The sequence below is a fragment of the Lepisosteus platostomus genome, chromosome 6 (assembly GCF_059453375.1).
Source record: "Lepisosteus platostomus isolate fLepPlt1 chromosome 6, fLepPlt1.hap1, whole genome shotgun sequence".
Taxonomy (NCBI): Eukaryota; Metazoa; Chordata; class Actinopteri; order Semionotiformes; family Lepisosteidae; genus Lepisosteus; species Lepisosteus platostomus.
The window spans coordinates 31,949,178-31,962,458 of NC_142616.1; the positions used below are offsets into that span (position 1 = coordinate 31,949,178).

The 13,281-nt window shown below is 36.5% G+C and overlaps 1 protein-coding gene across 1 annotated transcript in view; it reads right to left on the minus strand.

The window, feature by feature from the left end:
- Positions 1 to 13,281, minus strand: part of col13a1 (collagen, type XIII, alpha 1) — a 69,005-nt gene that overhangs the window by 18,048 nt on the left and 37,676 nt on the right. Inside the window, exons 19-28 of the mRNA XM_088635437.1 lie at positions 10,441 to 10,476; positions 9,491 to 9,535; positions 7,069 to 7,155; positions 6,630 to 6,656; positions 5,805 to 5,840; positions 5,174 to 5,251; positions 3,775 to 3,819; positions 2,381 to 2,425; positions 1,716 to 1,850; positions 949 to 1,020 (exon numbers count right to left, since the gene is read on the minus strand). Of these exons, the coding sequence (XP_088491563.1) occupies positions 949 to 1,020; positions 1,716 to 1,850; positions 2,381 to 2,425; positions 3,775 to 3,819; positions 5,174 to 5,251; positions 5,805 to 5,840; positions 6,630 to 6,656; positions 7,069 to 7,155; positions 9,491 to 9,535; positions 10,441 to 10,476 (606 nt within the window). The remainder of the gene's footprint in view (positions 1 to 948; positions 1,021 to 1,715; positions 1,851 to 2,380; positions 2,426 to 3,774; positions 3,820 to 5,173; positions 5,252 to 5,804; positions 5,841 to 6,629; positions 6,657 to 7,068; positions 7,156 to 9,490; positions 9,536 to 10,440; positions 10,477 to 13,281) is intronic.

Here is a 13,281-nt window from a genome sequence, read left to right on the forward strand (position 1 = left end):
GGTCAATATAAATACTATCCAGGTACTGTACTTTATACATGGATCCAAATATATATTTATGCAGAAAATTCCCTTTTGAGGAATAAGACTGCCTGACTTTTATGGAAAATGCCAGAGCTACAGTATGACCTCACCAGGCAGATAATCCACTATTTTACCTCCAACACCGATCTCTCTGTTTGTCCTTCGAAACTCTTATGCAAGAAAAACTTCATATTCACAAATTCTCCATGCACTTATCGGTGGGCTATTCCTATTTTTTCTCTATTTTAATTCCTTTTTAGTTAAGAGATTGCGGCCTTTAACACTTCCCCTTGGATTTAGTCTCATTTTTCCTTGATTTCAAAATTTCTCACATTTTGTTGCTTGTGCTCTCTTCCATCCCACTTCTCTCTCCCCTTTCCCTGCCCTGTCCCTTTAAAAGATTTTGAAGATGAGGAAGAGGACTCCATAACTGAAATATTGTGCATTTTATTCATTCCTTTTATTTGCCAGTGTGCAATTAAGGTCTGCCTGTTCATTTAAAGCATGCACTGTTGATCGCATGGCTTCGGGCTCTGCAGAGTTGTTGAATACAGTATGTTAAGAATTGAACCTGAGATCGGTCACTTAGACCTCAAATAACCCCAATTAAATCTGTATTTAGTCTTGGAAAATTCATACAGCTGACATGCTTAAACTTTTTTTTTCCTGTAATGAGGCCTGTAATGATAGATTTCAGTTCCACCTAACCTTCATTATGTTTCTAAGGATCTCAAGATCAAGAACTGCAAAGTGAACTTGGACTGTTGGGTAGAGCCCTTTCTCAAGTTTCTGTGACGGGTTTCTTAGCAGCCAATACTGGATAACTACTGGTGTTCACAATGAAACTGACAAACTGTGTAACCACCCATAAAGCATAATCCCATGTAAAAAGCAAATGAATATAGAACAAAGTATGGGGTATACCAGTGAGCCCGACAATCCTATTGGACCTGGTGGACCAGCATCCCCTTTCTCTCCAGTGGGACCATCCAAACCCTAAAACAATAAAGACAAATCTTTGTGTCATGAATTGAAGTGTATAAACGTTCAAAAATAATTTTAAATAAACGTTAAACTGAACCTAGTCCTGTTGTCAAATTGTTTTCTAACTCTTTTCTTGTCATTAAAAAAAAATCTCTGTAGAACAGAGAGCAAACACAATTAATACTATGAGAAGTCCTACATTTTAAGGTAGGGAGATGTACATATTGGCTGTACAGACCCTGCTTTCCTACATCATACTCTAACTGCTTCAGGCAATCCGCCAAATAAGATTATCCTACTTCTCAGGCTTAGTGCTTCAGACACTGTCTGATGTCCCTGAAAGCGAACACAGAAGGGAATGTTGTTACATTGAAGCCGATCACCACCAAAACCACTTTGCTCACCTGCTTGTGGCACAAATAAGATCAATGTGGTGTTCACTGTATGACCATAGCCAAAAAATAGCATCTGGTTATGAAACTGATTTTGTAAACTGTACTGTACAGTATTTGTTTTTTCAAACTACATATCTCTCACATCTTCCTACGACAAAGCCTACACTTCTGCCCTGATTTTAAGTTAGTAGCACACGAGGAGCAAACTAACCAATAAATCTCACAAAGATTAAACATTGAGGTGTATGTCTTTGCTGCAGAATGCTTTGTACAGCATTTCAAACCCAGAGCGCTGTGCTTTTATTCACTCACTGGCGATCCAGCGGGGCCTGTCTCTCCTTTCTCTCCTTTAGGTCCAGGGAAGCCCAGGAGTCCACTCTCTCCCTTAGGGCCCTCAGGGCCTGCAGGCCCCACGGGCCCCGGATCTCCTGGTTTCCCTCGGGGGCCCTGGGACACAGACAAAGATGATCAGGAACAGCACAGGCTGCAGGCCAATGCTACCATCCTATGCAGTGTATAAACTCAAGGAAAACAGGCTGCTGATGAAAGTGGTGTTGGTGGAGCAGCAGTGGTACACTCCTCTCCGTATGATGACTGGGGAATCTGTGCTGTATGGAGTTCCATCCTTTGGATGAGATGTTGAACCAGGATTCCTTCTATATGGAGTCATTAATGACCCTGCAGCCCTGTTCGGAGTTATATGTGCGTTAACTGAGAGGTCTTGGCTAACACATTCACCTCAGGCACCTACCTCTGACCTATCTAAATTTCCCCTTTAATTTCCCAACCGGTGAAATTATTTCTTACTCATAATTTCAAAGGACATTTAATTACTTTTCAATAGAGAGAAGTCAAATTTTGAAATTATTTTGTTAAGTCTGCGTCTATTTGGTGAGGATTTTTCAAAGTCACAGATTCAGATAGCCAGGTAGAGAAGGGCAAGATAGTAACAGTGCTTCACAGTGAATGTTAATTACCTTTTCACCATCAAGACCCGGTGGGCCAGGTAATCCTACTTCACCCTGTAACAACACAAGATCTTTAAAACAGGCTGTTTTAAAAACATGTAAATCTGGGCTGTGGGAGAGAACTACACAGTCTGTGCTGATAGGTTAAGTGCTCTGTTAATACAGTACGTGCTTAAGAATTAGGCTTACATTAAATTGAAATGCATATAACGTCTCATCAATTTCAGGTGCTTGTTACTGTAATCCTTTGATAGGTCATATATTTAAAAACTGAAAAAAATTCAATATATATTTTTTACTTTTTTTATTTAGCCATTTGGCAGTTAATTGATCCACAACTGCAACACGGTAATGTGGCAGGGCAGTGACAACCCAGCAGGACAGTTTCATACAGTACCTACTGCCACAACTCCGCAAGTGGTCCTAACTCTAGTAAAGAAAAAAGTATAGTACGTGATTTCTGTTCCTGGTATTAAATGCACTTCCTCATAGTTTCCATTTACTGTATGTTCTCTTCTTGGTGTTTTACTGTGTTTACTAATCTGAAGAAGTCCACCGGGTTAACTTTGTCACTACCTTTGAGGATTCTGATTCGACCCATAGTATTTTCATAGTTCAAAACTAGAAGTTCCATTTTTGTAGACCATCAGTGTAGGAAATTCCTTTAAGCACAGGAGGAATATATGTGGTTGCTCTTCTCTGGACTGATTTGAAGCTAATATCTTTAATTAATGTGGAGACTAACATCGTATACAATTGTCTAAATAAGATCTAGCACATTGTGCAATTCTCACACATCATTACTTGATTTCAATTGTTAACTATCTATATTGCTTGCCTTTTTTAATGTTCTCCCACTTTGTCAGGAAGATGTATCTTCATAAGCATAAACACTCTTTTTCATAAGTAGTCTTTTCTAGCTCATTGTTTTGCATTGTATATATTGTAAATATTGTTTTTGCTACCTACTTATAGATGCTACTGCTACTGCTAGATGCTTTCACAATCTTTTCATTTTAATTTTATTAAAAAATGAATTTCATTTGTTGCTTCTAAAGAGTTTTTTGTCCCAATTTGGTGCTGTCTGCAAACTTAACTAGTTTCCAAACTATACCAGAATCTAGACCTATATTAGGAAATGCAGTGTCCTCGTACAGATACCTGTGATCTTGACACCAACTAATTCCCACAATTTGAGCATTCATCTATACTGTATTCTATTAACCAACTTTTAATCCAGTCACACATTTACTCACCTGTAAATGAGCATTATTTTTTAAGAGGAACTTTATCCTGAGAATACTGAACATCTTAATACATTTTAACTATATAAACATGTACCTTTAAACATATTAACATAAAAAATAATTCAACGCTTTATATAAAAAGGTCTGCTCCCTTACCTTCACACCTGGGGATCCTGGAGGCCCTGGGGGACCAGGAGGACCCTAAAACCCAATAAAATGTAGGCTTCAAACATTGCAAAGACCTCACAGCATGAAACATGTGATTTTTAGTTTTAGTGATTTTAGTTTATTTGACTGTGGTTAACCCAAGATAGATTGCTCCAGATCCAAAACTATTTGGTTAAGTGCCAGAAAATATGTTTGTAGATCCATATATTGTAAAAATATACAAACAAAGTTAATCATATACCACAGATTTCCAACTCTGGTCCCAAAAAAGACCAAATACAGTTTGTCTTATTCTCTAAGTCAACTTGCATTACCTTTTTTTAAAGATTACGAGCTCCTGTTGATCCATTATGCAAGTAATTTGTTCAAATTAAGGGAACTGGACAAATTTAAGTGTGTTTTTTGACAGCTGATGGGTCTTTCGTTTCAGACATTCAACTGTTTAACTAATCATGGTTAAATTGTTCCACATCTTCCAGAATAAGTGAAACCTCAAATATCATTCCATAAATCATTGAGCTAAAATATTAGAACTTGCAGCTGTTGACACTATTGAGGTATTTTTTATAAAATACCTCAAGACTTTTCAGGGTAAATTTAAAGATTTTATGCACTGTATCATGTTTAATCAAATCATAACCAGGGTTTAAAGTACTCTGCTGCTATTAAGGTTTTGTGGGTTGGATGCATCCCCAGTACAATGTGGGTTACAATCAGTTTTCGGGTTGTTATAATAGTACAGAAGATCCATGTCCTATTTTTAAATATCCACTATAATGCACGGATGCTGCATTAAACAAGAACAACACCAAGAATACACATTTATCCTGTGATTATATTACATTACTTTTATCCTGTTAGGTGGATGAAATTAAATCGTGTTTATCACTGTGAAACTAGAACTATAATAAATACTACTTTTCCATCATGTTTATTCTCAAAGAAAACCATTTTAGCTTTGTGTCACACAAAGCTAAAATGCCCAATTTTAGCTTTGTGTGACACAAATTCAATAACAGGCCCAACTGATCACTTTAAAGTGTTCTTAGCTGTAAATGCTGTTTTGAAACTTCCAATATGTTACTTCAGTTCTATTAAAGCCAGATTTTGAATCTTTGAATGAGATAATTGGGATTATCTCATAGGCAGCAATGAAATTACATTGCATTCATACCATCTATGGTACAGGCTGTATCTTTTGGAAAAAGATAAAAAAAGCTTGCAAGAATAATAATTGAAAAACTACCACCATATTGTAATAATACTTTAAAATTCTAATTAATTTCACTGTTACTTTGATCACAGGTTCACCAATTTTGATAGTGCAAACTTAAAGTGTTTGAAGCAAGGTCACTTTTTGTGTATTAGGTAGATTTTATACACCTACCTGCAGCTTCTCATTGAAGTTTCCATTGTAGTCAAAGCTTTCTGATTTCCCAGGCTCCCCCTTCTGACCTGGAGGACCCTGTGGAGCAGCAGAGTCGCAGAAATCACTAATTGGTTTTAAAAGCTGTTAGCTGTTCCTTACGTCGAATATCTTTGAATTGGATTTAGCTGTCTTTTCTTACCTTACAAAGTAAATTAAATACTGGTAGCTTTAATCATGTTTAGTCCCTGAATGGCGTAAATAGAGCACAATGTGCAGACTGTCTAATATCACAGCAGTGTCCTGAATATTATCCCTCTTTATCCCTGCCTTAACCAACATCTGCTCTTTTACTATTTCTAATTGTAAAAGGCAAATGCAATAAGTTACTTGGTGCCATTTATTTTTAATTGCCCCTGTGACTGGCATGGATCAATCTTGTAATGATTACTTTTAGTTTATAACTCCAATGGCTGGGCACATAACAGTAGGAATGACTTATATTTTATACTGTTGGTAACGTAGTTCCTGCAGCATGTGAAAACAGAATGTAAGAGTAGTGTTATCCTGCCTCCCGGATGTATTTAAGTGCCAGGCAAAAGAAGTACTAAAACAACACGGCCAGTAGTAACAAAACACAGATCACACTTACTCTTGGTCCAGATGGTCCCTCTGATCCATTTTCACCCTAAAAGTAATAAGTGAGATGCAGAAAAGTCATTAAACATTCTTGTGTGTCTGAATTCATTTTAATACTTGCTAAATTAACATGATAACAAAAATATTCAGTTTTTACCAAAAATGCGTTTATAAAAAGTTTTTCATCCTGTCTCCAAGGTTCAATATTTCTGTGCCAAAGTTACATTCCTCGATTCTCAATTAAGACAGCTAAAATATATTTACAGTATATCACAGATTTGTCCAAGTTATTGGCTGAAATTTGGACTTTTATTTTTAGGGGCTTTAAAGGAGTAATGGACTGTATCTGACTCAACCACTGCACCAATGCGACCGTTAAATAAGCTTATGTTGGCAGAATCATAGCTCACCAGCATATCATCCTCCAGGACCACTCAGATGTACCCAATTACATTAAACAAATGCCCTCAAACCCATATCCTGAACTGTGACTTTCCATGGAAGCAAAACTTGAACTGGGCTCATACACTAATATAGATTACTAATATAGATACTAATATACATTAACATAGAAAAATCAGTGGGCTTCTTAAATCTTTTTTTAAAAAGCCTGTTTTATCATTTATGAAAAGCATGATTCAAATCTAAGCATTTATGAATGTCATGAGTCCCCCTATTTACTAAGTTAGTAGGTCAAGTAGAGGTAAATCTCCTTTATTCTTTGTTGAAAGTTTCTTTAAGATACAGTATGGTCTAAACATTTACAGTACATTAATCATGCAGCTCATTCCATAGAACCAAAACACTGTGAAGGCAATCATATCAGAGAAGCACTCACCTTAGATCCCTGGTCTCCTTTATCACCCTAGAAATAAGGTACAATGTCAGGTGTGTGCTGCTTCTGTGGTCACTATATAATTATTCTTTCTATGTTACAGAAAACAGTTAGTATCCTTAGTGTTTTACTGGGATTTATGATAAAAAATGATCAGAAAATACTTGCATCCTTGGATTAGCATACTGTGCCCTCCATCACTGTACTAATGCTATGACTTTACAACTCCCCCCAGTAGGGCGGTGATGTCTTCTATTGAGTTCCCATTCTAAATACTGATTAGCACGGTCTTATAAAATCATTTATAACAAGGTTACCAGTTACTTTTACTTCTTCAAGATTATACCTTTAAACTGTGCTGTACAGCAGTCCCTGAGTTTTGTGTCTCTGTGATAGTAAAGCGAACTAGTAAAACTAAGCGAAACAAAACTACAGCACATACCTTAGGCCCTTCAGGGCCCTGTGGTCCCGGAGGACCTGACTCCCCTTTCATTCCATCAGCTGCTGTGCCAGGGTCACCCTTTTCCCCCTGTGCGAAATTCAGAGAGAAAGAATTGAAGGTAATACATCTACTATATATTCATATACAATATCAAAAACCCCTGCCTTAGGTCAGTGTAGAAAGATGTTTCAATCTATATGAAAATTTTGTAATGATTATTGAACATTTACTTTATGCTTCCAGAATTGAATATATCAACTAAATACATTGTCTTCTTTCTTCTTAGTCCACTCCCACATTTGACTGGATTCCTTATCTAGTGTGCAATTAAAGTTGCACTCAAGAGCACTTCCATTGAATGTTATAAAATAAAATGCAGTCTACCCTGCCCTGCTTTTAGTTTTAAAGGAAAACACGGAATGACTTTTTCTCTTGCATAAAAGTCATTATGACATTTTCCATGAGAACAAAATAACCGCATCAGGGTTTGGGAAGAGATGTATCACATACTGGGAGTCGGATATCAGATAATTGTTGTACATTTTCTAAAGCATTAAGACTGTCTATTATAAAGGATTCATATAGACGTACTGTATGAACTCATACATTCATCTGTTTTCAGTCTTATCCTTAGAGAGCTGCATGTGAGTTGGACTACCAGCAGGTATTGGGAGGCAGGAGGGAGTTTGAATGGAATGCCAATACATTGTGGGGCACATACGGTATGCATGGGTGGCCATTAACATATGCTAATTGCATTGCACCAGGACAGCATGTCTCTGGACTGTACTTACATGGAAAAGATGCCAAATTACTCCATATTATTTGATAGTTTCTTAACAGATTTTGTAAGAAAATTTATCCAACTTATAAATGTGAAAATGTCGAGTTAACTTGGAGGCAAGAATTGCCTCTTCTTAAAAATAACAAACCAACAAACCATTTCAGTTTCCCACTTCAGACTGCAAATATTTTGGAAATTGATCAGATCCTATTAAAATGTGTTTTCTGGCAAGCATGTATAAAGTAGATAATCAATAAGATATCATATGTGTATATGAACCTTTTAGTAAAGAAGAACAGGAAGAAGAAAATTACAAACAAGTTCTTTGTTACATACAGTAAGATGGCAGAACTACCAAACAAGAAGGAGATCCTTATCTGGACTACATTCCCCATAATCCAGTGGGGGATTTGAGCATCCCGCCCGTGGTCACCTGACCACTTCTGAGAAGATGATTGGTCAGGTGATCATTTAAAAAGCAGGAATCAGAGGATTTGCCATCTGGAGATCAGATCCTCTGTGTGCAAATTCACAAAAGAAGGGAAGAAAGTGACTAAAGATGGAACTGTAAGTTTTGAGAGGTGAGGAAGTAGTCCCCTAAATATTCATACGCAGGCTGCAAATCTGCTCATCAACCTCCCAACAAGCCTTTTCTCAAAATTCATAGTTCCTGGTTGGTACGGTAGCTTCCCCCTGAAGAGTTTGCACACAAGATCTGTTCTCTGTCCCCAAACCACAAACTAGCCTCAACCAGCCTCTGCTTCCTGGTGTTTAAATTACCACCTGACCAATCATCTTTTCAGAAGTGCAGTATCTTATTCTCCAAAGGATCTCGCAGAACTTACTGCCATCTGTTGATACATGATATACATTAAGATTAATCACGTACATATTTAGAATTTGAATCGGTGAGCTCAAATCCAATCCCAGAAAACAACAACAAGCCAACCAAACTAAATATTTCAGAAGCAATTTCCTATGTAATCAATAAAAGGCAGGTACATGATTATCGTGGTAACAGTTAAATTAAATGGAGAATATTTTACATCTGGGGATGTTTGAGCAATGCCGTGGCTCTTTGTTGCACAGTGTCGAATATCATAAAACATGGGTTTGAAACAGGTCTCCAATGAAACAGCTTTAAAATCTTGGCAAGAAGAGGCCATGCAACTGAGTTTCTCAGCTTGGCAGGAAACCCACAAGGAATGGCACAACAGCTTGGCAGATATTAACCAATTTGCCTCACCACAACACAGGAAACCTTATTGAGGAGGCACGTGACATGATCAGAAGATCATCTCTTCTTTGAATTTTATTTTCATGCAATTACAGATCATAGAAGAAGCTAACTAAAGTGAAAGGAGGTATCTATTGAAATATGGATACTGCAAGGAAAATGCTGGTCTTCAGCACTTCAGATTGCTTCAGTGTCAGGGTGAGATGATGAACTTGACATTTAACACTTAAAATGGAGACATACAGAGGTCATTATTGAAATGGTACACTTATCTGGGCATAGTGACTACACTGATTTATGAAGCATGGCTTTCATGCAGTGTTGATTGGGATGTGGGTACAACAATGAAAACATGTGCATGCAGTGCGTGGCAAACATCATGCCCACACCAAGCGTCCTACCCTATAACCTCTCTTGCCAGGAATACCAGGGATTCCAGCTTGACCCTTTACACATAGGAGGGAAAACATAGTTACTCCATTTAATCTGAGAATAGTTCTCAACTCGTTATTTTAATTAATTAAATTATTTAAATTCAGATGACTGAGCTTGTTTAATGTATATTTAATATATGTGTCCCCCCCATTATTCTTCATAAATCCCATGAGCTGCAAGTACAGTATATATCAAATTATATTTCCCTATATTGTAAGATAATATATATTGTAAGCCTGAAACAAACACCTACCCCATTTACAGTTTATGCTGATTTTGGACTTTCAGAATTAAAAAAAGGGAACTGGAAGGCTGTTGCAGTTACCAAAAGATTCCCAGCTGCATCAGAGTTTTTGGGGTATTATAGTAATGTGGGTGGGGCCGAGATAGCTCAAGGAAAATTCCTCTGTTTTAACATTTTCATGTGCAAAATCACAGTTTTTCAAGGCTTCCAAAGCTGCAGACCAGTTTTCCTTGATCCTAAAACCCCGATTCACAAGCCAAATTACACACCTGCAAGACAGCTAATGAATAGGCAACAGTACTTTAAATTGCAGAATAACCTCCATGGGAGTTAGCTTGCCAGACAAAATAACACCTCCAGTTAAAAACCCACACGGTGTTGCTCTATTGTGTGAAAAAGCTAACTGTAGGGAACACCAAGTATAAAACACAAATTTCCTGCATATGCTACAATATTTACCAAAATTATGTGGCCAGATATTGCACCATTAAGGCGCTGCATAGCCAAGCTTCCATTATTCCAAACACAGTTTTGCTTTGCCGGTATTTACCAAGGATTGTACTGTATTTAAGACTCAGATCTTGACTTAGATTTAGTTTAACAGGATAATTAATCTGATCGTTAATCCGATAAACATTTTAACTTTCTCCATAGTCAGGATTAGGACTTTACCTTACTTCCAGGTGCTCCAGAAAAACCTGGCTCTCCCTGAATGGAGAACGTTAAGAGAAAGAGGATAGAAAAGGAGAGAAAAGAAACATCAAAGAAAGGAGAAATGAGCCTTGAAGTAGAAACACTGCTGCATGGAAGTAATCGACTAATTAGGAGTCCTTTCACAAGATGAATGAGCTATTTTAATAACCTGCACCACATGCCAAATTACATTAAAACACCTCTCATTACACACAGAATAGTTTTCCTCAGAGAAATGCATGCCTACACTATGTGTTTAATAGAAAAAAAACATCAAGAAATCACAATGTTAGTACCAATAGTGTACATTAGCATGCTGAGCTGTTTCGAGGTGTCAAGAGCAGGCTACATTAAAACAAATCAGGGAATGTGCTCACAGATTGCTGATGTTCTAACAAGTGAAATCAGTATACTTATGCTACAGTATGTTCTTGTTTTATACAGTCTGTTTCCTTTTAATGAGGCAATCAATGTGCATTGATTTAAACTGACAACTACAATAATTGCCAAGTGAAGAATGTTAACAGGAGATGTCCAAATTAATTTCAATATAAATTCAAGGAGTTCCACCAAGAATTGGCTCAAATAATTCTGAAGTACGTGTGAGCCCCGCATTTGGGAAATGTTCATTCCTGTTTTTATACTTAGAAAACAACGGAACATTTTGATATATAAAAAATATACTGCCCGAAAAAAATTATATTTGCAAATATTTCAGTATAGTTCTTTAAAACATCTTTTTAACCACTCTGGATAACTTCAGCTATAACCGATCCTTCAAGCAAGTACTCTTTGTTTGTCTTGCCCAATTAGCCAGAAGAATGGGTTCCTTTAAACTCCACTGACACATGCTGGTGCCTTAGTCCATGCTGCCATTAGCTCTGTCCTCCCTCCACTTAAATTGTAATCTGCAGACAGGTTAGATACACATGCTCACCATGAACGATCTACTGCCACAGCTGCTACTGAGGACTCAAGGTCATAGCAGAGGAACTGCACAACCAGAATCCCATACACTGTTTGCATTCATTTAATTAATTGAGCTAACTGAGACCACATTTAATCAAAATGGTTTAATTGAGGACTATACTATTTAATCCTTATGATTAAAGTAAGCATATATGTGTAATTTGCAGTTCATAACTTAGTGTGCTTATATTTAAATTGTTCTCTATTGGATTTTCTAGTGCAGGGGTGGCAAACCCTGGTCATGGAGAAACACAGTCCAGACGATCTTATACAGTAGGTCCCCCTTCAATGACCAAGTTGTAAAGTCTTGGAGCACTTTGATCAATTTAGTAACATATTCAGTTAAGAAAGAACTGGCCAGCTATGGTCCCTGAGAGCTATATGGTGTTGGTATTTCATGTCAATTTATTCTTAAACCTAATTAGACCAAATTAAGAAGATGAAACACACATTTTGATATAAGTTATACAACAATTTACAATTTGTCGATTTGAGGGTTGTCCTTAAAACCTGCTGGATTGTGGCTCTTCAGGACTGGGTTTGGCCAGGATTCCTGCAAGTATCTTTCCTTTAACAGACTCCCGATGGGCAGGGGAGTTCAAAAGATAGATGTAGCGAGCAGCTCTGAGAATGACTCAAGATACTGAAAAGGTGGAAAAAGGCACACTGTGTTTCAGTAATTCATTGCCATCCTTGCAGTAAAAGGATCATAAAAGAAGATGCACTGGATTTTTACAGACAGAAAATGATGGTTATAATGAAATATAAAGCACATGATTAAAAACTATATAATCCTATTAAGCACCTATATACATTTAACAATACAGAATGGAATTAAAAAAATAGAAATCTTTCTTATTTTTATTTAGATACACTAAAATCTAAATCTAAGGCAAATAAAAATGAAAAAAGAGGAATCTGTTATGCATCTTAAATTAATATAATTCTTTTAAACTTTAATTCTAGTACATACTGTATAGCATATTTCACAAATCACTGGTAGTTTGTAGCTATTAGCTATTGCAAAAAAGTGTGTACAGGAAATTAAAATTAGCCGTCAGTAATTTTTCAAGGGATTATATAATCAAGTAAATCCTTATACAAGTTACAAGGATAGGAATTGCATGAATTAAATAAATGGTACTTGGAAGAAAAATTATTGGAGTCTTGCTACAGCAGCTATGAGGAATGGGTCACTTCACAAAGCTTTTTTATTGTTCTAAGGTTATCCCACAATAATAATCTAAATATTAAAATCAGATATATAATATATATGTATTTAAAATATATTATATAATCTATAAATATAATACAGATGTAAAATTTGAACAACTGCCACAATATTATCAATTTGGTCTTGTGTACAACCAGAGTAGCTTCATGTTCATAATTGCCATTCTCATTAGTGAAATTATACCTTATCTTTATGTAAAGTGCAATAAGCTTGTAACAGATAGAATAGCCCAGGGAACATGCCTGTGATTATACTGTGAGAACAACGCAAATAATAGAGCCCTAGATAGTTTTTCCAGATATGAAGATAATTTACAGAATCCTGGGAAATAAGGGGGATAATTCCTTTTGCAAGAGGATTTGAAGGTCAGAGACAATACCAAGGAGGGAACATTAAGGAATTTACTGAAAGGAATACTTCTGTTGATCCTTGGTGATGAAGCCTGATCTCACCCATTTGGACTGTATCAATATTTCTATGACCTGAAGATTCAGAACTAAACAAATAGGAGCTGATAAGCTCTAATACTGACACGTCTATTGTGCTCTTTAGAGTTAAACAATTTTACCATAATGCACTTGCTTAACTTTTCAGAACAATAGAAATATATTTGAATT